General features: G+C 36.8%; 1 protein-coding gene and 1 long non-coding RNA gene across 3 annotated transcripts in view; one reads left to right on the plus strand and one right to left on the minus strand.

Annotated features, from left to right (window-relative positions):
• DCAF10 (DDB1 and CUL4 associated factor 10) overlaps nucleotides 1–16,349 on the minus strand; it is a 44,216-nt gene extending 27,867 nt beyond the window's left edge. The window contains exons 1-2 of the mRNA XM_016146239.2: nucleotides 15,712–16,349; nucleotides 4,858–4,971 (exon numbers count right to left, since the gene is read on the minus strand). Of these exons, the coding sequence (XP_016001725.1) occupies nucleotides 4,858–4,971; nucleotides 15,712–16,262 (665 nt within the window). The 5' untranslated portion in view covers nucleotides 16,263–16,349. The remainder of the gene's footprint in view (nucleotides 1–4,857; nucleotides 4,972–15,711) is intronic.
• On the plus strand, nucleotides 15,705–24,198 carry LOC118615057. 2 transcript variants are annotated; one of them, XR_004956334.1, is made up of 4 exons: nucleotides 15,705–15,800; nucleotides 16,858–17,017; nucleotides 18,514–18,573; nucleotides 23,849–24,198. It is a non-coding gene; the product is annotated as an uncharacterized LOC118615057 (long non-coding RNA). The 2 variants fall into 2 exon arrangements; XR_004956333.1 differs by having other exon boundaries at nucleotides 16,858–16,964.
• The last annotated feature ends 220 nt before the right edge of the window (nucleotides 24,199–24,418 follow it).

A 24,418-nucleotide genomic window follows, 5' to 3' on the forward strand; every position in this document is an offset into this window, starting at 1 on the left:
CTATAGCTTATCTTCACACAGTTATGTCTTTGGGTACTGTGAATTTTAATGCAGTTGAACTTATTAATATTTAATTACTAATATGTATTGTGTCTTTAAAAGTCCCTTCTCATCCTTAGAACATCAATATATTCTATATTTATTCTAAAGCTTTAAAGGTTTGCTTTCATAATTATATCTATAACTGGCAGTTACTTTTAATTATGGTATGAGACTAAGATCTAATTTTATTTTAATTTTTCATATACATAACCAATTTTGTTTTCTATTCCCCCACCTCCATACTGATTTATAACATCCCTGCTGCCATATGTCAAATTTCTGGAAGCTCTATTCTATTCCATTGGTCACTTAATCCCTGTCCTAAGATTATATTTGATTTCAGGAGGGGTGGGTTACTCTCATTATCTTAGTTGTCTTCAAAATTGTCTCAGATATTCTTGGCACTTTGCTGTTCATTATAAATTTTAAAATCAAGTTAAAAAAGAAAAACCTGTTGATATTCTAATTGAAGCTGCACTAAATTTATAGACTAATTTGGGAAAAATGGACTTCTTTATGATACTGAGTTTTCTCCTCCAGAGAAGATTTGCATTCATTTTTGCACTTTGTAGATACCTGGCAGCACTACCAACTGGGATCTAATTTTAAATTGTTAGGTGGAGAGTTTTGGACCATAAGATAATATGAATTTAGGCCCCACACATGCATGAAAACTGGCTTGTAGTTAGAAATTCAGAAGAGATTTTTCTGACACATCTCTACCCAATGTCACAGTCTAGATGAACAAAGTGGTTTATTTCTAGGTCACTTTTACGCTGAAAGTGTAACCCTTTGGAGTCCTAGCCTTATGCCAAGTTTTCTACTAGACTCCTCACCTTCAACTAGCCCTAGAATTACCTCTCCTGTTCTCTGTACTCCTCATACATGTCAAACAGAAGCTCAAGGTTACTAGCATTTGGCCCATGCATCCATGGTAAAAGACAGTTGAAAAGCTGTTTACCCCCTTGAATTCCTACTTCTAGTTCATCTTTGGCCTACAATTCCTTCCTTTCTTATCAGCTCGACTATATCTTAAAAATAAATTTAAAATTTTATCTAGCAATTTTATCTAGCATTTATAGTTTTAGTAGAAAGTTTGTTCAGAATATTTTAAATCTATAGCCTAATTTTTATCTGCTTGATTTACTGGTTTTGGATGGAACTGTATTAAAATCTCTCACTATGATTACAGATTTGTAATTCTTTATCATTCCATTTTCACTTTGTATATTGCAAGTTGCATATAAGTTCATGATTATATACCTTTTTGGTAGACTTCCTTTTATATATATTGTTGTATTTCATCTTTATTAAAACCTTGGCCTTCTGTTTGTCCAAAAATCATAATCTATATCAGTTTTCTTTTCCCATTTCTGGGCAGTTTTATGTTTGGTATATCTATAAAAAGTATACAGATGATTTTTTAAATTCGAATTGCTGTCTCTGTGTCTTTTATTAAAGATCAATCCATTCATACTAACTGTGAACTATTCACATATTTGGAACTATTTATACTTCTTATTTTCTATTGATTATACCTTTCCTTTGCTTTTTAATATGTGTGTGTGTATATATAATATGTATATATTATATATTTTTGTTGTTGTTGTTGTTTGTTAGCTTTTTTTTTATTTTTTAAAGCTCCCCTGTCTTCTAATGAACTGATAAAGTTTTCAGTATTCTCTTTTCCCCCTCTTCTGCTGGTTTGGAAGTGATAAACTATATTTCTATTATTTTAGTTACTTTTAGTTTAGTTTTTTTTCATCATATATATTGAATTATACATTGTTGTAAAAGAGTCTGAAATTACTTAATATTTCTGTCTCCTCCTGAACATGACATAGACCTTAACATATTATACCTTCCCACTGAACAAAACTCCCCTATACATACAATCTATTTGTTGTTATTCCCTGGCCTGAATTGAGAGGTACTCTATGAGTAAAATATACACTGGAATTTGAAGATGTAGCATAAAAAAAATTAAACTATTTCAATAAATTTTATACTGATTATATGTTGAAATAATATTTTAGACATCCTGGGTTAAGTAAAACATTATTGAAAATTAACTTCATGTTTCTTCTTTTTTAATGTGACCACTAGAAAATTTAAAATTACATATGTGACTAGAATTCAGTTCTATTGGATAGTGCTAATCTAGAATTTCAGTTTTAACTTTGTTTTAAATGTACCCCCCAAAAAACAACCCTAAATTACCTTTCTGCGATTAATAATTAATAACATTTACCACTTCCCTCATTATTAAAGTTCTTCATTCTGGAATAACAGTTGACCTGGATATTATATAGTATTGCCTCAGTATTTAAGATATTATCCCATTATTTTCCTACCCTCAACTGTTGCTGATGAGAAATTTTCTATTAGTTTAATTATTGTACCTCTGTAGGTAATCAGACTTCTAACTTTGGTGGTTTCTAAGATTTTTCTCTTTGTCTTTGATATTTTAAAATTTCACCACAACCTATCTAAATGTGGATTTATCTTTATTTTTAGCCTACTTGACATTCTAAAGTTTATTTTTGATAAGATTCATGTCCTTCTTTAATGCTAAAAATTCTCAGCCTTCTGTGTTTTCAAAAATTATTTCTCCATCAATCTTTGCATCTTCTTTTTTTGTAAGTCTTGTATATAGTTGGCGTTTCTGAATTAATCCTATTTTTAACTACTCTTTCATATTTATATCTTTTTTCTGTGTTCTGGATGAATTTTTTAATACTATTTCTAACCCAGCAATTCTATCATCAATATTTAAAAGGTAAATTTATCCCATCTATTGAGTTTTATATATCAACTACATTTTTAATTTCCAAGAATTCTAGTTGGTTCTTTACTACATTAACCTATCTTTGTTTCATCTCTTTCATTTCATAAATTTTGAGCTCTCTTTAAATGGAAAGTACCCCTTACCATTTCTTTGAGCATCCTAAAAATGCTTTAAAGTTTATTCTAATCAATGGAATACTATGCAGCCGTTAAAAAGAATAAGATCATCCCATGGATACTAATATGGAATGATTTCTAAATATGTTATTAAGTGAAAAGGCCAAGGTATATAATAGTATGTGTGGAATGCTACCATTTATATAAAAGTGTATGTATGTGTGTATATATGCTTGGACATGCACAAACTATCTCAGAAAAGATAGCAAGAAATTGGTAATAGTGGTTGCTTCTGGGGAGAGGAACTGGGTGGCTAGGGGACGGAGGTGGGAGATAGACTTACTTTTCACTGTTTACCCTTTTGTACCTTTGAATATTGTACCACGTGCATGTATAACCTAGTCAAAAAAAATAAATAAAATAATTTATTTTTAAAAATAAAGTCTTTGTTGGACTACTCCATAAAATTAATTTCATCCAGAAAAAATTCCTGTTCTAGTTGCTGGTTTTGTTATGACATTAATGTCAGATGTCTTCATGAGTTTTGGAATTTTGGTTATAGGCTAATTTTGAGTAGGAAAGATTTGTAATTTTTTTTCTCTCTCTCTCTTTCTAGTTGTTTTATAGTTGCCCCACTTGGACTTCTGGACCCCTAACCCACAACTAGACCTTGTGATATTAAGGCTTCCAGTTTCATGATAATATTGGAGCTATCACATATATACATTAAATCATTGACCTAGCAATGGGTCCATTAATTTATGAGGCTGTGTCTTTATCAGCTAAAACCTATAGCCCAGGGTAGTAAATAGCTTTTTCTTTTTTTTTTCTTCAGCCTTTCATGAATGAAACAGGCATTTCACCCAAAATTCTGGTTTCACGTAGCGGTTCTGGATCTGGTTTCTGCCTCACATAAAGCATTTTAATACTTTTGATTTTTGATAGAAGTCAAATGACTGCATGTCAGTACCAGGCTGAAACCTAGTGAGCCTGTGATTTAAACCCTCCTAATAGCTTTATGTCTGTGTTCTGTTTCTGGCCCACAAAGATGTTTATTGTCTTTGCAGAGCCTAACTATATCTTTTGTTATTTAATCATTTGTTCTGTGTTTGGAACATAGGAGTTGCATTAAAACTCAGTTTGTCACCTTGACTAAAAGTAATTTCCACATTTCTTTTTTTTTGAACATTAAAAGTAATTATCATAAGTATTATAATCTCTTTACATAAAGTTTAGAAAATAAAAAATTACTCATAATCCATCCATTCCAACTCATCCGCCGTTAGCATTTTAAAATATTTCCTTCTAATCGTTTTTCTTCTGCATCATGTCATATTGGTACAATTTTAATTTTTTTTAACCTATATTATCCCAAGCATTTGTCCATGTTGATATATAGACTTTGTGTCCATCATTTTAATGACTGCATATTAATCCACCAAACTGTTTAACTGTTATTTACTTTCCATATTGTTGAGAATTTAAGAGCTTCCAACACAGTATAAAGACCTTCTCTGTACTTATGTGCTTTTTCCCTTTAATAGTTTGAATTTCGGGGGTGGTGGTGAGACAGCCTAAGCAATGGGACTGCTATGCCATAAGTCTATACAGATCATTAGTTCAAAGGCATTAGGACTATCTTAATATTGGCCGAGGTTCATAATAATGACCCTGATTACAAAGAGAAAAAGAAAATCATACGGAAGTGAAAAATGCATTTCAGAAAGATTCTAATCCAAAATAGTTAACAAGTTTTATAATTAAAGAGAAGTTTCACAAAGGAAAAGATTCACAATTCACAAATGTGTATCATCTAGCACTGCTAGACAAGGCATTACAAATTTTCATGAACTTCCAAAACAATATTTGGGATCACACTAATAAAGATCACTTTTTCACTATAATACTAACCTGATATTATTCACACAGTCTTCATGAGCTTCAGAAAGTGTTTTTATGTGCTTTGATGATATAGGGTCAAAAAGCAGAACTTCAGTCTGTTCACAAGCAACTGTTAGCACTGACCTGAAAGCAAATGACACATTTTTCTTTAGTTTTCTAGCATTCTCTAGATATTGATGTTCATTTATTTATAATTACACAAGCTATAAGTGAATAACTTCTTTTTGCCCATGTTAGTAGCAAATATTTAAAATATTGACATTATCTGCTATTGGCAATATTAGGAAATGATACTCTCATACATTATGATATAAACTGTGGTAACAGCTTATATTTGGAGAGTACCAGTATCTACCAAAATTTTAATGTGCATACTTTTTGACTTAGTAGTTTTTTTCTGGAAATTTAATCTAGAGACATAATCATTCATAAGTAGAAAAAGCATTTATAAATATATGCTTCATTGTAAGGAGAAACTGAAAGAAAAGTGAATGTATATGAAAGAAGGAATGATAAATTATATACGCCATGGTACATACTACTTTGCAATATGGTGCAACATTTAAAAAGGGATAGCTTATGGATATGATATGAGAAAAGCTGGTTGCAGAAAAACATGCATAGATGAGGCAACCTATGGGAAAAATCATATGCAACAAAATTATGTATTTCTTTATCAGTACCTATTAAAGATCTGAAAAAGATCCGGCATATATCCTACCAGTTAGATATAGTCAAATAATCTTTTCCTTTACGGCTTTTTCAGTATTATATCATTTCAACTCTTCCTTATTACAAAGTTATATTATTATAAATCTTTTACAAGCCCCATTTTGATTTCTGAAAAGCTATTGTCTTTTATTGACTTTGATTAAATCTAGTTTGCTGTGGGCATTGCTCTTTCACATTAAATCTAGCATATAAAATTCTGAGTCTTTGAAACAGCATATCTTTCCAATTTATAGTTCCAATAACAAATGGAATTTTGTACACGTAAGATAAAAGTGTATATGATAGAATTTTAAATAGTCAAACTCTTTTATTCAGCACAAATTTTTTAGATAAAGTGGGAAAGGGAAAAAAATCTACTAAATTAAAATGTTTTCCGGATTTAATAACCATGAAATGGCCTTTTTAAAGAATGTCTACATAAACCTTTTTTGAGACACCTGGACTTCAAAGGTTTAATAATTTTTGCTAGTTGATCATCATAAGTAAAAAATATTCAAATTAATAACTATAACTTTAGGAGATGTAAGTAAAAACAGCAACTTCTTTTTGTTAGTCAAAAATCATGGAATGAACTTTTCTCCATTTTGTTCATAAAAGTAAATGAGTCAATGATTCTGAGAGTCTTAAACATTGTAAATAAAAGATCTATAAAACAAATAGTCATTAGTTTTGCTTTAATCCAATTATAATCTATTTTTGTACATGGCATGATTTGTAACTTTTAAAAATGTATATCATGATGGGAAAAAAAATGGTGTAGATGATAAAGGCTCCGTTCATCCCTCTGGCAACCAAATCAAAGTTGTGATGGAAACAAGGAGCAGTAGCAAGGAAAAATCGGCTGGAATCTAGAGGAACAAGCAAGCCATATAACTAGGGAGAAGTCCAAGAAAGCATCCTGCAACCGCAGAAGGCAGGATGGAGCGAGGATACTGGGCTGCCCGGTCCCAAGCAGCTGAGTGAGACAGAGGCTGTGGCAGCAGGAGAGGCAGAATCCTCTAAAAGGGGCCACAGATTTTTGTGGTGACGGACCTATTCACTCCAAGCACCAGTGCTGATTCGGCTGTACACAAGAGGCGCCAGGGACTTACAGGGAGACATTTTCAAAGTAAAGGCCTAAGGGAGATTAGCTCTGTACAGAAGTGCTGGCAGTATCCATTATTCCCTGCTGAGCCCTCCCCCACTATCAGTGCACCAGACACAGCGCCACCATAGCTTTGCCCAGAGGATTCCCCAAAACCCCGCCTCCTCCAACTCGCAGCTCCTCCCAAGCCATATCCTGGTATAGCCTCAGCGAGTCAAGTGCTCTTGCTGAGCAGCACCTAGACTCACACTGTAGGCAGCTGGCCTCGGTTTCTCGTGTGGCCTTTTGAGGCAACTATAAGCACGTCGTCTGTGGATTGCTTGCTGCATCTTAACAGGTGGCCCTGAAGGGGCACAGGACCGGGATAAATTTGGCCTGCAGCTAAAACCCTCTCAGGACTATGCCACTGGACACCTACTTCAGAAATCCATACTAACAAGACCGGGAGACTTAGGAGCTTTGCTTAGTACATAGAAGCAGACATGGAAAGGTAGCCAAAATGGGAAGACAAAGAAGCAGAAACCATATGAGAGAACAGAATAGAGATCCAGATATAATGGAGTTAAGTAATCTAACAGATGCAGAGTTCAAAACACCGGTTATAAAGATGCTCACTGAACTTTTGGGAAGTGTAGATAAATTCAGTGAGAACTTCAACAAAGAGATAAAAAGCATAAAAATGGAAATGGAAATTATAAAAGGAAATCAGTCTGAAGAAAACCAAGATGTTGAACAGCTGTTTAAAGAAATAATGATGGAAAACTTCCCTAACCTGGTGAAGGAAATGGACATAAAACCCCAGGAAGCTCAGAGAATTCTAAAAATCAGGGATCCAAAGAGCCTCACACCAAGACACATCATAATTAAAATGTCAAAGGTTAAATACAAAAAAAAGAATATTAAAAGCAACAAGAGAAAAACAAATAATTACCCATAAGACTGGCAGCTGATTTCTCAAAAGAAACTGTGCAGGACAGAGGGCTTGTCAAAAAATATTTGACAGGATGAAGACCCAGGATCTACAGCCAAGAATAATTTATCCAGCAAAGCTATCATTTAGAGTTGAAGAACAAATAAAGCACTTCCTAGACAAAAATAAGCTAAAAAAATTTATCACCACTAAGCCAGTATTACAGGAAATGTTAGAGGGACTTCTTTAAGAAGAAAAAACATGTGCCAAAAACAGAAATAAAGAATGGTAACAACTACATTCCCATCAATAAGTACTTTAAATGGAAAAAAATTAAGTGCTCCAACTGAAAGATAGAGTGGCTGAAAGAATAAGAAAACAAGGCCCCTATACATGAAAAGGAAAGGGATGGAAAAAGATATTGCTTTGATGGACCTAGAAGGTATTTAAGTCAGACAGAGAAAGATAAACACTATATGATTTCACTTGTATGCAGAACCTAAGGAATAAAAAGAACAAACTAATTCAAAACAGACTCACAAATATAGTGGACAATGTGGTGTCGGACAGAGGAGAGAGGGGTTTGGAGGGCTAGGAGAATGAAGTGAAGGGCTAAAAAAGTACAAATTAGTAGAAGATGGATGGTTACAGGCATGGGGAGCACTGCATAGGGAATGCAGTTAGTATTAATACGTTGGCTAGGTGGAGGGTCAAGGGAGGGAGGGTGCAATAGGGGGATTGTTTTATGAACTATATAGATGTCTAACCAATGTACTATATACTTGGAACTAAATTAAAAAAATAATAATAAAATATATTTTAAAAAATAAAAATGTATATAATTTGTCTCAATACCAAAGCCTACACTTTTCTCATTGGTTTTGAAATGCCATCTTTATGATATATGTTTTGTTTTTGTACTCTATATTCTATTACATGCAACTCTATCACATCATTTTAATTTCTAAAAGGTTTATAGTATATTTGATATGTGGCAAGGCAAGATTGCTTTATTGCTTTATAAACTTTTGGGGGAGCTAATATACTTTCTCTTCCAAATGAACTTTAGATATAACATGTCAGGGCTTACCAAAATATATTATTGGTATTTTTTATTGGGATGTCCTGACTTTACAAATTAATTCAGTAGAATTTATATCATACAATATTGCATCATTCCATCATTAATATGCATACTTTTCCACATATTCAAGATTTGCTTAGCAAGAATATTTTGGCAATTCTTGGACCTTTGGATATCCTTATACATTTAGAATCAACTTAACAAGTTATGTTCACACACATACACAAATCCAGAGGTGGATTTTAATTGTGATTGTTATAAATCTATAGAAAAGCCTGCATAGGATTGACATCTTTACAATATCGAGTCTTCTAATCCATGAACATGATGTATCTCCATTTACCATGGAGATTCTCCATATGAGTCTTGCCTTCTTTTTGTTAAGATTTATTCCTGGGTACTGCCATTTTTTTAAATGCTTTTATGAATGTTCTTTTAAAAATTGTACTTTGTTGCTGGTATACAGAAATGCAACTGATTTTTAAAATATTTGTCCATCGATATTGCTATTTTAATACATTATCTGTAGGTTGTTTTTGTTTGTTCGTTTTCTTAGTAATCATTATCATCTACAAACAATTGCTTTTTTTAATAATTTTTTTCCTTCCTGCACTGGTTAGGACTTTTAGTATTATGTTGAATAGAAATGTTAATATGGCAGGCACTCTTGTCTTATTACTGATCTTTAAGAATACATTCACCATTTCATTATTAACTACAATGTCTGCTGTAGGGTTTTTTTGGGGTGGTGGTGGTAGATTCCTATTATTGGATTAAGGAAGTTTTTTTCTACTACAAATTTGCTAAGTTTCATTTTTCATCAATATATGTTAAATTGTATAAAATACTTCCTAACATTTATTGAAATTATATTTTTCCTTTAAGATGTTAATGTAGTGGTTTACATTAATTTATTTTCTAATGTCAAATCAACCTTTCATTTCTACCATATTGCTAGATTCATTTAGCTAAAATGGTGTGCTCACATCTGGTTTCCCTCCTTTTACAGATCTTGGCCTTGCAATTTCCTCATTGCCTTAATTCTCCAATCCTTTCAAAATAAGCTTTTCATATCTTACATTAAACATTTTATATTTTATATTTTATATTTTCTCTAGTTTTTCTAATTGTTCTCAGACGTTGATCCAAACCACCTACTTTGCTACTTCTGGAGAGCTAATTTCTACCTTTTGCATCTAAAGTTATATTCCCTTTTTCATTCTTTTTTTATTCTTAATATTATTTGGGCATTCTCTTGATCAATGAGTGTTTTTCAATTTCATTTGTCTTTTCAAAGACAATTTTTTCACTCTGTTGGGCATTTCTATTGAATTTTAAAATTTCACTAATTCTATTTTTTATTACTGAATTTCATTCCTTCTCCTTGTTTCAGATTTACTTTGATATTATTTTCAGATAACTTCACTATTCTTTTTCTTGAGATAGAGTCTTAGTTTCCTTGTCTTCCTTTCCAGTTTATTAAAGACTATAATTTTCCTATGAGATACTGTTTTACTTATATATATCCCACAATTTTTGAGAGACATGGTACTTCCATTACCATTTAGTTCTAAATATTTCTAATTTCCATTATCACTTCTTTGGCCCATGAGTTATTTATAAACGTTTCTTAACTTGAAAACACAGGGAATTTTTTTTAGTTATCTTTTTTTTTGTTATAAATTTCTAGTTATCACATTGTACTGAAAAACTGTACTCTATAATACTCTTAAAATATGTGGCTTTGCATGTGAAAATTTTGTATTTAAAAAAACAAGTATGAGGTAGTTGTTACATTTGGTTGTGTGATATTAAAAATTCAATAGTAATATAAACATGAATAAAACTAAAAACATTTTCTTAATAAACTATAAAAATGCTTGCCAAGTGCTATTAATTAGAACTTAAACCATTCATCAAATTATTCTAGTAATTTCCAATCATTTATTAATTTTTAAAAATTATAGTCATAATCTTGTTTGATACAGATACATTTGCCTGAACCATGGACATAGGAAAATGCATGAAGCCCCTCTAAGAACTTCCACATTAAATAGGTAGTCATTAAGTAACTTGTAGTCTTGACACATTAAAAAAAAAAAATCACTCACCATAAACAGAATTGTTCATGCAGCTGAGTTTCCTTTTTAACTTTTGCTGAAATAAGTATGTATTTTTTTAGCCCTTACAATGCTTGCTGTTAATTTTGTATATTCACTATGTATTCAATTATATTAATAACTAAGTCACAAAAGTAATTTATTGCTATATCATATTTAATTATGTCAAACCTAATCCTTCAGCTCAGATGAGAGGTGATGTAATATAGCAGTTAGGAATTTAAGCCAGAATACAAATTCTTTTATTTGATTACTTTTCTGCTTCTCAGTTCTCTCAAATGTGTCTGGTAGAAAGATTTATGTTGGCAGTGATTTTCATTAATAAAATGAGTGTTATTAATGCCCATGGTGGGCAGGTATTCAATGAGTTTTGGCAAACCTAACCCACTATATAATGGTGAAATTTAATCAGAATGATAAAAATTAGGATTCTGCATCCCAGGAATCATTCATCTGTAAACCATCCCCTTAGGCCTTATTCATCTGCTATGGATCCTGCCATGGAAATGCATGCTATGCCAAGAGTCAATACGTTTAGATGGTGCCTGCAATAGTGCTCTAACTCTCATCTGACTGCTTTCTTCATTTCTCTGGATCTCCCCAGAGGCTGCAGTTCCCCCAAATGACCATGTGAGAGTAGAGTGGCTGAGAAAGACAAGCTGCCCTACACTATAGACAAGCTCAAAAGCCTTTATCAATGGATTTGTGGGGGCGGGGATGGGGGGGTAGGGGGAGTACCTGGCATGAGTGAGGAGCAATGATAATAGATGCTATAGCCCTCCCATGAGAGGTTTGTTGGCAGCTTGCTGTGCCAGTTCTTAACTCTTAGTTGCTATATAAGAAGTTATTCTGGGAAGTCCCATGGAAGGTGCTGAAGCATTAGAAGGGCACTCAATGGGCTTGGGGCAGTAACTATTCAACTACTATGGACATGTATCAATATTTTAACAACTGGTACAGCTGAACCAATGTGTACTAGCCGAATATCAGGCTTGAATGCAGTATTCTACATGTGCCCTTTAGAGCAAGATTTTAAGTGGTATTGTTTATATCTCGTGTATCCTTTCTTATGTTTATATTAAAATTCATTTAAATTTAGAATTGTTTTATCTTCCAGGTGAATTAAGTTTTTATTATTTTGACATGACCTAATATTTCTAGTAATTTATCTTAAAGCTTATTTTGTATATTAATATAACTTACCAGCTTTTTGTTTAAAATGTTTAAATAATCTTTCCCTGTCCCTTTTGAATGTTTAGTGCCTCTATATTTATTATAATTAGTAATATATGGATTTATTTTCAGCCATTCATTGTGCTTTTTATTTATATTATTAAAATTTTCTATTTTTCCCCCTTTCTTCTTTTGGAATTCTTTTCCTTATTCCATATTTTCCCTTTACTAGTCTATAAATAATATATTCTTTCTTGTCTTTTGGTGGTTACCTTGCAAATTTTAATATGTATACTAAACTTATTAAACTCTACAGCTAATATATCATAATTCTCTCTCAAAAAAAATCTTAAGAAATTTAGAACATCTCTTCATAATTTATATGCCATTATTGTCTTCTATTTTGGTTTCATCTCTGTTAATCCCAAAAGGTGAAATTAGTTTTACATACATATTTTCCATTTTCTTTGTTCTTCATTCCTTCTAGCATCTCAGACCTCCCATTTGAAAACATTTTCTTCTCTTTGAACTTAGAATTCCATTATTGAAAGTCTGGTAGCAAACTCCTCAGCTTTGATTGAATATGTATTTATTTCATCTTTGTTTTTGAGAAGAACAAAGAATCTATCTTTGCTAAGTATAGCCATCTAGATTGGCAGTTATTTTTCCTCCAACATTGTCCTCTGATTTACACTATTATTAATGACTAATTGGCTATCACAATGATCATGGCTGCTTTTTGAAGGCCTTTTTTTTCTGTAGCTTTTAAAATTTTATATTTGTTGTCGTGCAGTGTCACTATATATCTAGGGAAGATTCCTACTTGGGGGGTGCTGGGCTTATTAAATCATGACTCAGTGCTTTTTCTCAATTCCGGAACATTTTCAGCTATTATCTCTTTGAATAGATTTTTCGTCTCCTTATTTACCTCATTTTCTTCAGGAATTGACCAAATATATGGTACACTTTTTCTCTATATACTTCATGTCACTAAACCTTTGTATTTTCAATTTCTGTGTCTCTCATCTGAATTCTGGATAATTTCTTCACTTCTATTTTCCAACACACTTATTCTCTCTTCAGCAGTGCTCTTATAAAGGAATTGCTTGAGAATGGTGATACATTTATCCTGACAATGTTGCTATTGCTTAAAATATTTTTGGAATTTTTTTAGAAATTATCTTCTAATACATGTGTCCTTTCATTTCTTTTTTTTTTTTTTTTAGGGCAGATTCTTTCTATTCGGGTCTCTATCAAATTCATATAATTCTTACTTTCAGTGTCACCCCTCCTCTCTACTGAGAAGTCCTTGTGACAATAATTATGGTACCCAGTAAAGTTGATTTAACTCATATATAATTGAAGGATGTGAGAAATTATCTCATTTAGCATATGTAATTTTTTCCAAAAAATTACTTTAAATCTTATAAAAATTTTGGGCATATTAGTAGTGTATGTAGTAAGATACTAAAAAATTAAGATATTCAACTATTTTATCACTTTAGTACAGATGAAAAAGAATGGCAATGTGCAATGTTGGCACTTTCATATGTATTTGATAGGAATGAGAATTGGTCTAGTCTTCACAGAAGACAACTTAATAGGTATCCAAAATCGTCATAATCTTTAATTCATTTCAGGGATTTATCATAAGGACATAAATCTAAATAAAATATTTGTTTATAGAGGTTTTATTTAAACTAATGAAAAAATTTAAATAATGTTCAGAAATATATTTATTAGCATAGGTAATTCACAATATAGTGTATGAAAAAAAGCAGGCCACAAAACAGCATGATTCCACGTTTATATTAACATATACAAAGAAAAAATTTCCTTGGATTTCCGGTTAATCTCTGAAATCATAAGTTTTGTTTAGCTTCTTTTTGTTCATTTATTGCCTATGTTTTCTACAATGAGTACATATTAACTGGGTAATTAAACATTATTGAATTATTTTAAGTATTAGAGTAGCTAGCTAACCACCTTTTACAAAAATGTTTCTATGGGAAAATGTAATACAGATCAAAAAGAACTATCAGTAATATGTTCCTCACTCTAATACCACTGGCAATAGAATTCCTTCTTCATAACTCATTCTATTCCTCTCATCCTCTACCTAAAATCCCACCTTCAAAGAGTAAAAACAGCTACTTCTAAAGTCATGACAGAATAGGTAGGAGGTAGGGAGGAGAGGAGCTGGGATATGGAGAAGAGAGGAACTGAATATTTATGAAGAATAATTGATATTTTGGGAGAAGCTTGGTTGGAGGAAGGAGAGGGGAGAGGAGGTTCCATGAATAAACTTCGGCAAAATAGTTTCTCCTCTCACCAATTCTCCCTTACTCAGGTGCACATTCATTGCTACAAGTCCCACCCAACTGCTATAAGGAGCACCCCAGAGATCTCAGCACCAAGTGTAATTAGGAAGAAGCATTTGCATCAATGAAATGGAATAGGGTGTATCTGCTCACAGTGATTCCAGATTCTGTTGCTTTGTTCCTTTCTTAGTATATTTCAGGTCTTTCTTTAGCAAAATTTTTTGCTTTGTTAACCTATTGTGTTTCAGCTTCTCTGACAGGATATGCTGCCTCTCCAGCCACAGGTCCTTTGACATACAAGTTCCTCCATATGAAATACTTCTATTCCCTCCCCAACCCTATCTTAACTAACTCATTTTCCACTCATTTTTCTGATGTTCCTTAAGTGTCACTTCCTCAGAGAAACTTCAAACACCCTATTCCAAACAGGCTCCTTCAAGACTTTATCTCAATTTGTAAATACACATAATGAATTATTTAGTATGGTTATTGACATTTAGTTGAATGAATTGGTTCCAAGCTCATTAAAAGCGGTGCCATTAGCTGGTTTAGCTGGTTTTGCTAACCACTGCAACCTCCACATCTGGAACATATAAGTGCTCAATAATTATTTGCTGAATCTTCCAGGGAATGTGAATGAATGAACAACTAAGCAAATGACTAGGAATCCAGAAGCCTCGATCAGGTAAGAGTTATATTAACTAAGTCATCTCAAGGTGGAATTGTGTGTAAATTTTTTCTTTGATTGCTGTTAAACTTGGTGTACTCACAATACAAAGTTTTAAAAACATATTATCTTGAAAATTAGCCCAAAGTAAACCGAGGCCAAACATGAAATATTGAATCATTCAGGGAAAAGGCTGGATCTCCTTAACAGAAACATGTAGTCTGGCCTGGTAACTTCACAAATGCCCCACATCACAAGACACCTCTGCCGTGTCTTAGCATCTTAGTGGAGCAAAGGAATGCACACTTTTCCCCCGCAGGGCAAGTTAGGCACAGGGTACAGGCATCATCTGCAGGCTCCTTACGCTTGACACAACCTTAGGTGAGAAAAATGCAAGCCAAGGTGACAGGGAAAGAATGGGCATTTATTCAGTTATTTACTGAACATCCACTGTGTGCCATAAGACCCTAGTTCTGGACCCGCTCTGACAGACGTGCCATGTGGGCATTAGGCATTTACCCATTTACCCTTGACAGAGACTGGGCGACCTAAAGGTGAGCAAATGAGGCCCGGGGCAGCCAACCTCAAAAGTCCGTATGGGGCCTCTGACAGCGACAAGAGCACTTCAGAAAGCGCCAGGGACATGAAGACCATCGGCCCCAAAAGGACCCGCATACCCCTGCCCTGGCAGAGCGAGCGACCCTGGGCAGCCGCCCACGGGCAGCCGAGCCAGGCGGAGGCGGGTACCCGCCCTCCGAGGGGCCGCGCTTACCCGTCGGGCGAGTACTCGAGGTTGAAGACGGCACCGTGGGTACGGGTGCTGAGGTACACCGAGTCCGCAGGATGGATGGAAGCATAGAGGTTAGTCATGGTGCGGAAATTGTCCCGCGCCGGGTCCACGAACAGCCCGCGGCCCAGGCTGCGCTCTCTCAGCCACCCGAACAGTCTAGCGCCAGGGCCGCCCAGGCAAGTGCTGAGACCGTGCCGGCCTCGGCTCCCGGCCCTGCAGTCTGGCCCGTGTCGCCGGCGCGTCGGGGAGGGCGGTGACAGCTGTCCCTGGGCGGAAGCAGCTGAGGACTCCAGAGCTCCGGGCGGCCCGAGCTCCCCGGCGCGTGCGGCCTGGGATAGCGATGGGCCGCCGGGGCGGCGAGGGCTCCGAGAAGGCGACGGAGGAAGGGCTGCGTCAGCCCCAGGCTGTGGCGCCGCGGGCGGGGAAGGGAGCGGCCCCGCGGCTGCCTCCTGACCCCGGTGGGATGCTGGCTCCTCAGCTCCGGTTCCGGCTGTCAAGTCCCCTCCGGGGCTACCTGGCCCGACGGGAAACATGACCAACGCCCCCGCCCCCGGGCCGCTGCCCGGAGGGCCGACACCTCAGCGTTCCCGCTCCAGCCGCCACTTCCGGCGCGCGGCGGCCTAACCCCGCCGGCTGGGAAACCCGCGCCGCCCCTCGGCCACCATCCGCCGGGGACCGCGAAAGCGGGGACACAGACCGACGGCGGCAGGGAACGATTAGTTTTAAGTGTCACAACTGAAGATTCCCAGGGCCGGGGCTACTATATGGGGCAATAAGCATCTGGGCACCGCGTGTGACAGAGTCAGTCTGTTGTTGTCAGTGACCGTAACTGTGTGCGTGAGGATGAGTGGGCCTGACTAGTCAAAGAGGCTGGGTATGATTATGAAACTGAGACCAACGAGAGAAAGAAATTACCATAGAATGTGCAGGTCACACACAGTAAGTGGCATAGTATACTGCCTACTCAGCCTAGGAGTCTAAGGACTCAGGTTAACTTCTGCACTAAAAAGCCCTGGCCTGTACAGTGAGTGGAAATGGGGCCTATTGGTATCGTGAATATCTGCTCGAATCCCAGCTCCTACACAGTAGGTCAAGCCTTTATCAAAGCCAAAGCGTTCCTCTCTGCAGGAAGGAGCACATATCCAGCCAGGAGTCACTGAGGGGAGCTGGAGACCTGAATCAAATCTATCTTACAAGCAACAGAGCACAGGGCCAACCATGCTTACATCTGCCAGGTAGGGCATGGCGGGCATGATTGATGCAAGGCCTTTCACCACTGGTATTGAAGGTAAATATTGCTCCTGATGTTCTTTTTAGAGCTCAACAAAAGTAAACAAATAGCAAAGGTTTCCCTTAGGCCAGGGTATCATAAGTCCGCGGATACCCCCAACACTTAGGATCTATCTCATCAAGCAAGCAGGGAGCAAACTTACTTATGTTCTTCTCTATCCACTGACTAGGTGTTTTTTAAAAACTACTTCCCAACTGATGTCTTCTAATGAAATGTGCCCGAAATGTAAACACTGGCCTTTCCATTCAGGCTTTTATACTTTGGGAGCAGCAGGTTCATTCCTAATGTCTTTGACATCATTGGTTCCACCTATCAGATAGAATTCTTAATTAAGAACTTATAGACTGATTAGAAACTAGATTAGGAATTTGATTAGACTGATAAAATGAGTAAGGCAGTTGGATAGTAACTATGTACCAGGCATCTTCTCTGTTGAAGTCATGAACCTCAAGCATTTTGAAATGGTCGTTTTATGTCATCAGCTCTGGAAATAGCAAGTGCAAACTCCAGCAGCATTGCCTTTTCCTGAGCAGGGAGGTCAGACTTTCTTCAGTTCACACAGACCTGCAAGAAAACACACTGTCAGAAGCAGAATCTCTGTTCATCACAATAAAATACAAGGCCTAACAAAGTGGACATTAATGAAAAATCGAAGGTTAGAGTAAAGGGGCAAACTCAGGTCAAAACAAACTTTCCAGATAGATATCTTGGTCAAGTCCAATGGAATGAAAAGCTGGAACTCTGGCTAAGGACTACCTCTGCTAAGAAGACTTCTTTACTTACTCCAACTACAAGTACATCTTTCTCCTCTAAAAACTTAGGGTATTAAAAATCTCAGAACCAGGACTCAAAGACTCTAAGTACATGAGGATCCCAAATCTTTTCATATGAGAAAAGTAAAGATCAGATAATTATCCCTTTTCTTTCCTAAGTAGTATTTTTTACCATCTCATTTTATTATCAAAAGAACTAAAGCTCAGAGAGGTGAAGTGACTTCCCCAAGGTCACACAGCTAGAGTGGCAGAGCTGGAATTGGAATCCAAGTGTATTGGATCCCAAAGACTATACTAATAACCATTACCCTTGCTGAAGCAAAATACTGGAAACTACTAAACTCTTAAAAATAGAAGAATATTTCAGGAAACTATGGTGTTTGAGAAACTGATCCTGGATAAGCAAAGGTCTGGCAACTAGGCATAAAGCTCTCATCAGGGCAAAGTAGATGATGTAGCTGTCCTAAAGTTATTATCTTCAGGCTAGCAACAGAGGCCCTTGGGAAACCATCTGCAAGGTCTCCGCTCAGGTGGAATCAAGGAGGGAAGTCTGGGATATGAAGACTGATGACCCTCAACCTCAGGAATAAATGCAGAGGACAGATGTTTCTGTTCCCCAGCCCAGAGGATCCGCAATTTCACTATAGGGATCAGTAGCACATTCTAAGCTTGGTGGCAAATGCATGTTCACTGGGTCTTTAATGTCAATCCATTTTCTAGGAAGAATTAGCAGGACCTCTGACACCCCAATGACCTGACTTTGGATGAAGCAAGGAGAGGGTAAGCTGTTGGCTGGGGGATTGAGACTCATTTCACACCCAGTCTTGGTAGGAAAGAATAGATGTAGACAGTTACAGGATGAGAGGCAGACAGGCCCAGGCTTGGAGAGAGCAATAAGAAATAAAAGAACACCTACAAAACTGATTTGGACCTATTGGGAATAATTTAGTGGATAGACTAAATTCACACTGGAAAATGCAAACACTATAATGTAGCAAGCTTTGAAAATGGACTCTGGCACATTCTAGTTGTATGCCCCATGTAAAGTCACAGCTCTGAACCTCAAGGGTAAAATAATTATAACAAGGCTCAACTTAGAGGGGGTGTTGTGTGCATTTGAGAGAGAGAGAGTATGCCAAGTATTTAGTACCAGGTATAGCACAAAGCTGGGGCTCAGCTAACCTCTAACCCCAAATATCACATACACACAAGAAGATAGTGGGAACAGTGATGAGGACTAGAAGGGAACTCAAGCAATGGGAAGAGCTGGAGGTATGTGTTCCCTGCACCTTACAGTGGCATGGGCTTTTCCCTTTATTCATGTCTGAAGAGGTCCTGAAACTGGCACGGGGAGACAGACACTAACCTGGTCAGAGAGCACTGGGTTCTTCAAATGGACCCTGTACTGAGCATTGTGGACAACTACACTGTATGGACACCTGTTAGCCAGGCTGGTCACCATAATGACTAGTTGTCAGCTTTGCTGAGCTGCCATGGGGAAGAGGAAAGGAGACCTGTCCACAAGCCCTGGATAGCAGCTCAGAAGAACCTAAGCAGGCTTAGCCATATTTTAGCAACAGAGTTGCTCACCCACCTACTCATCTACCCTTTCACTTACGCATTAATTCCCAGTCCGTCACTACCAAATACCCTATTTTATTTTCTTCATGATACTTAATACTTTTGTCTTCTGTTTTGTTTAGTTGTTCATTGTTTTCTCCTCTCTAGATGTGTTTGAAAGTCTAGGCATTTTTCTGACTTGTTCACTACAACATCCCTAGAGGAGGTTTATTGATTTCCTACCTTTTCACGGAGGGGTTGGTGTTGCTCATTTATTTCTAAGAATTAAATTAGTAACAAGCTAATTTAATTTGATAGTAGTAAAGTACTTTGTGAAGTTCTTTCATAATCCAATTTCATTTTTCCTTCTCCACAACTCTGTAGGGTAGGTAAGGCAGGGATCATTATCTCCAGTTTACAGATAAGGAAACTAAAGCCCAAAAAGGTTGAGTGATTTGCCCAAGGCCAAACCAAAAGTAAGAGGCAGCCTTGGGATTTTGACATTGGGTTTTCAGTATTTTCTCTAATGGGATGCTAGGGCAGACAACTGTTGGCTGCTACCCAGCAGCCATTTCTTCTTTCCTCCCTAGACAACAGAACCTGGATGTTGTTCAGCTATCAGACTGCTAAGAGTTTCAGGGAAGGTTAAGCCCTTCCTCAACTCTAGTGGGTTAATCCTGATTGGTCTAAACCAATTATGGTGATTCTATTCTACTTGTCAGTAATTGCCCTAGGAATGGTCATGAACACCATTCCACCCAATGAGAAATGAGGGGAAATCAGTTTGGAGGACTTCTCTCTCCAAGAGGAATATGAGGAGAGGGTGTACCTTCTAGCCCCTTCCAGGAATTGTGCAAAGATGTAATATTTGGTGGTGCTATAGCCATCTAGTGATCAGAAGGAGACAAATTTGGGCCAGAGTCATCATATTAACAAAGACAGACCCCCAAAATGCAAAGAACCTAATCTTTGATGATATCACTGAGCCACTAGATTAAACAATCCAGGAATCACCTTGTTTCTGGACCTGCTAATATGTGAGACATTATGTGAACTGTCCTTACTGTTACTCCAACTTAATTGGATTTTCTATTATCTATAGTTGAAAGCACCCTTACTGATAATAGATGCCAAAAGTTCATTACTTCTCAAAGTCCATTAGAAGACATAGTATAAAGAACCATTTATATCAGCCGGGGGCAAGGAATTGAGGGAAAGTGGGGAAGTGAAGAGGTATAGACAGGTGTAAGTGGTACTGAGGAAGAGGCTGAGGGCTCCATACTTTTCCTATCAGAACAGCTGGGTTTTTATCTTTTTTATATGATTGATTTATATAATACAAGATTCTGTTTGGGAAAAAAAGCCACAAAATTCTACCACCAAGTTTGAAAAACAAAAGTTTAAAGCAAATGTATATAAGAAATATCTTATAATTTGGCAGCACATGACACCAGTTTTAAAAAGTACCTTCAGGAACTAATTTAGGGATGTTCCAAAAGATATATGTACAAACATGTGTTCTAAGTCCTAAATGTCCAAGATTGGAAGACTGCTGAAATAAATTAAAATGTCTCTATTATACAGTGCTGTATCATGCAGCTACTAAATATAATGATGTTTTGACCTAGAAAAATGTTCATGGTAACATTATCTCATTTTAAAAAAATTACATGTACATTTATGCAAATAAAACAGGAAAGAGGAAAACAAAATGCTAACAGTAGCTGGTGGAATCAGATAATTTTTATTATTTTTGAATTTTCTACTTATTTTTCAACATGTAATTACAGGACAGAGCAAGGTACCTCTTACACTGTTTTAGCAGCTGGCACACATATCAGTGGTTCTCTATTCAAACCATATTATAGTGCTAAAGGGAACTAGGGAATATACATAAATGGGCAGAAGACTGACTGAGTGACAAAGAAGAGTCCCAGAACTTAAGAGGCTGTCCTTAAAAGGAAAAAACGTATGTCCTTTTGATTGGGATATAACTGGACCCCAAAGGGGTCCCTCCACAGTGGGAACTTGGGAAGACTGGGCAACCAGTTCCAGAGATTCCACTCCAGCCAACAAAGATCTGCACTAGCTGTGTAACTCCCTTGCACAAGGTGTTTTACCTTCTTTTCCATCTCCTCCACAAGCTTTATAATGTCAAAAGGCAGACCCTTCTTGTAGGGAATGAGGTAATGGCTAATGGGTTTAGACTTCTTTTCCTGCCGAGTCTCATAAAAGTACAAGCTCAGGGTCACCACAAGCAACTTTCCCCAAAACCTATGTGTCCCAAGGTAAAGAAGAGACTGAAAAGAAACCCAGATAGGTTTGGATGGGCTACCAAAAGAATGGCTTGGATAACTAGTCTCTATATCTGGGCTTAAAGGAAAGATGGCCAACAGGTTCTACCTCCTGGGCTAAACTCCATTGATTACAAGTCCCCTGCCTTGAGCAATAATGAAAAGGATTCTGGGTTCAACAAGAAATAATTCTGTAATCAATTAGTAATGTCTGACATGGGAAGGGAATATGAGGGAATGGCGGACCAAGTAACCTATTTGCAATACTTGGCTTAAAGTCCAGCTCAGATAGTACCTAACAGCAACAAAACCTCCTGGGTTTCTTCATGGTCATGAAGTCTTTCTGACTACCAGGATTTTATCACAATAGTAACTATTACATAATGAGTGCCTTGTATGTGCCGGGTCTTTTACATGCACTCTCCAAAACCCCCCAGCAATCCTGCATTTTACAGAGATGAAAACTAAGATCAGATAGGTTAGGTCACACCAAGATAAATGTTTTGGCCTGGATTCAAGTCCAGATCTGTCTGACTCCAAAGCCTATACTCTTCCCATTTTGCAGTCCCCTCTTTGAAAAAATCTAAATAAAAAATGTGAAAAACTAACAATATTATAAATGAAGAGTGGGAAACGAACAAAAATCTGAATGGACAGCTCCTTCATGCCTTTTACCATACCAGGTTCTAAGAGGGCTACAAGAAAATCAAGAGTATGTTTTTTTAGATGGCTTAGTATGGTCAGCTAATCTGACTGTGAAAGACAGTGTAATGTAGAGCTGTCTGAAGCCAGACTGCCTAGGTCCAATCCTGACTCTGCTGCTTACCACTATGTCACCAGAGGCAGGTTACTTCTCTGCCCCTCAGTTTCTTCACCTGTAAAGTATGGATAATAATAATACCAAACTCATAGAGCTATTATGAGGATTTAATGATATAAAAACTCTTAAAACAAAGTCTTGTACTTAGTAAAGCTATATATTAAATAAAGCAAACATTACAGGTTTAAAATAGAGTATTAAGTATATTGAGGTGAACAGTGGATATATCAATTGACATTTGCTCACATATTCACTACGAGACCCACTGAAAAATTTTGGACAGCTCCTCTCACTACCTCTGGGAACCCTTGATGGGTCCTATCTACTGTTCATTGGGGTTAGACTACCTGCCTAACATGCACACCTGACAACTCACCTCTGCACTAGCACTTACATCCTGCTGAAGGGGAAGGCTTAGGCTGTGAAACTTTGCAGGTTTTTGTTTTTCGTTTTAACTTCAGCTTTCCCTACCCACTAGCTAAGGTGCAGCAAGTATCTGAGTAACCAGGCCACAGCCTGGCCATGGTCCATGAGGCTGCCAGACCAAAAAGCTCTGCCCACACAGATTCATACTCTTTGGGATTTGAATTGGGACATCAGAAGTGAGCTAGATGGCAATGAGAGCTGGGGCTGAAAAGTCATAAGGTAAAGCAAGGCCACTTGGAGTCATGATGGTCATGAGCACACCAAAGAAGTAGGAGAGAAAGAGAAAGCATGAGTAAGCAGCAGTACAAGGGAGAGAAAGACTCTGGGCAAGAGGCTGACAGTGAAAGTTGGTGGTAGGAGGAGATGCAGAAACAAAAGAGAAAGGACTAAGAGTAGATGAGACTTTTTCATGGCAGAGGTCCCAGGGTTCTGCCATAGAAGTCCCCTAGGGTAGGTACCAGAATGGCCTCTCAATTTCAGTATCCACGTGGAATGATTACTTGATTTTGCAATACTTGAGATAAAGCTAATGCACGGACGAGAATCAGAATAATAACCAATAAAGCAAATGTGTTCTTTCAATCAGGAGTCTTCTGTCTGTAACTCAAAGAAAATGAAGTTCTACTGTCACATAAGCTTATTAAAAAAAAAAAAAGCAAACACTCATATAATGCTTAGTATGTGCCTAATATTATTCTGGCTCAGAAGATACTCCCTGGAGGAGCTGGTGATCCAGCCCAGTTCTGAAGGAGAGGTTAGGGAGAGGGAGATTGGATTATTACCTGAAAAGAATTTTAAGCAGAGGACATACATGGCATGAAGACCTGGGCACATATGTGGGAGATTTACAAGTGATTTGGTATTACTCAGAAGAAATGTGTCAGGGAGGAGCAGGACGGGGGTGGCAAGGTGAGCAAAGTGCAGATTCACGGAGTCTTGTTTTTTTTTCCCGTAGGTGATAAGATGGCCCTGGAGGTTTTTCACAGGAGAAAGGCACTGTCAAACCTGAGTTTATTTTTTGTTTTGCAGTAACTTTTTCCATTATTTGTTCCACCAGGCTGAACTGTCATCAAAAAGATATCTATTTTGCCTATCTCCACACTATTTTTTTAACTATGAAAAATTTATAACAAAATTATAGAATAGAATTAAAAAAACAACCATGTGCCCATCTTCCAGATTCAATAATTATTAGAATTTTGCCACACTTGCTTCATTTATCCTTCTTTTTCTGTGGAAATCTTTCTTTTATTGTGGTAAAATAAACACTACATAAAATATACCATTTTAACCATTTGAGGTATACAGTTCAGTAGCATTAAATATAATATATAGTGTTGTGCAACCATCACCACCATCCATGTTTTTTTTATTGTCAAACTGAAACTCTGTATCCATTAAACAATAACTTCCATTCTCCCCTCTCTGGCAACCACTAATCAACTTTCTGTTTCTATCGATTTGTCTATTCTGACATTTCATATAAACAGAATCATACAATATGTGGCTTTTATATCTGGTTTCT

The sequence above is a fragment of the Rousettus aegyptiacus genome, unplaced genomic scaffold, assembly GCF_014176215.1.
Source record: "Rousettus aegyptiacus isolate mRouAeg1 unplaced genomic scaffold, mRouAeg1.p scaffold_m13_p_3, whole genome shotgun sequence".
In the NCBI taxonomy this organism is placed as follows: Eukaryota; Metazoa; Chordata; class Mammalia; order Chiroptera; family Pteropodidae; genus Rousettus; species Rousettus aegyptiacus.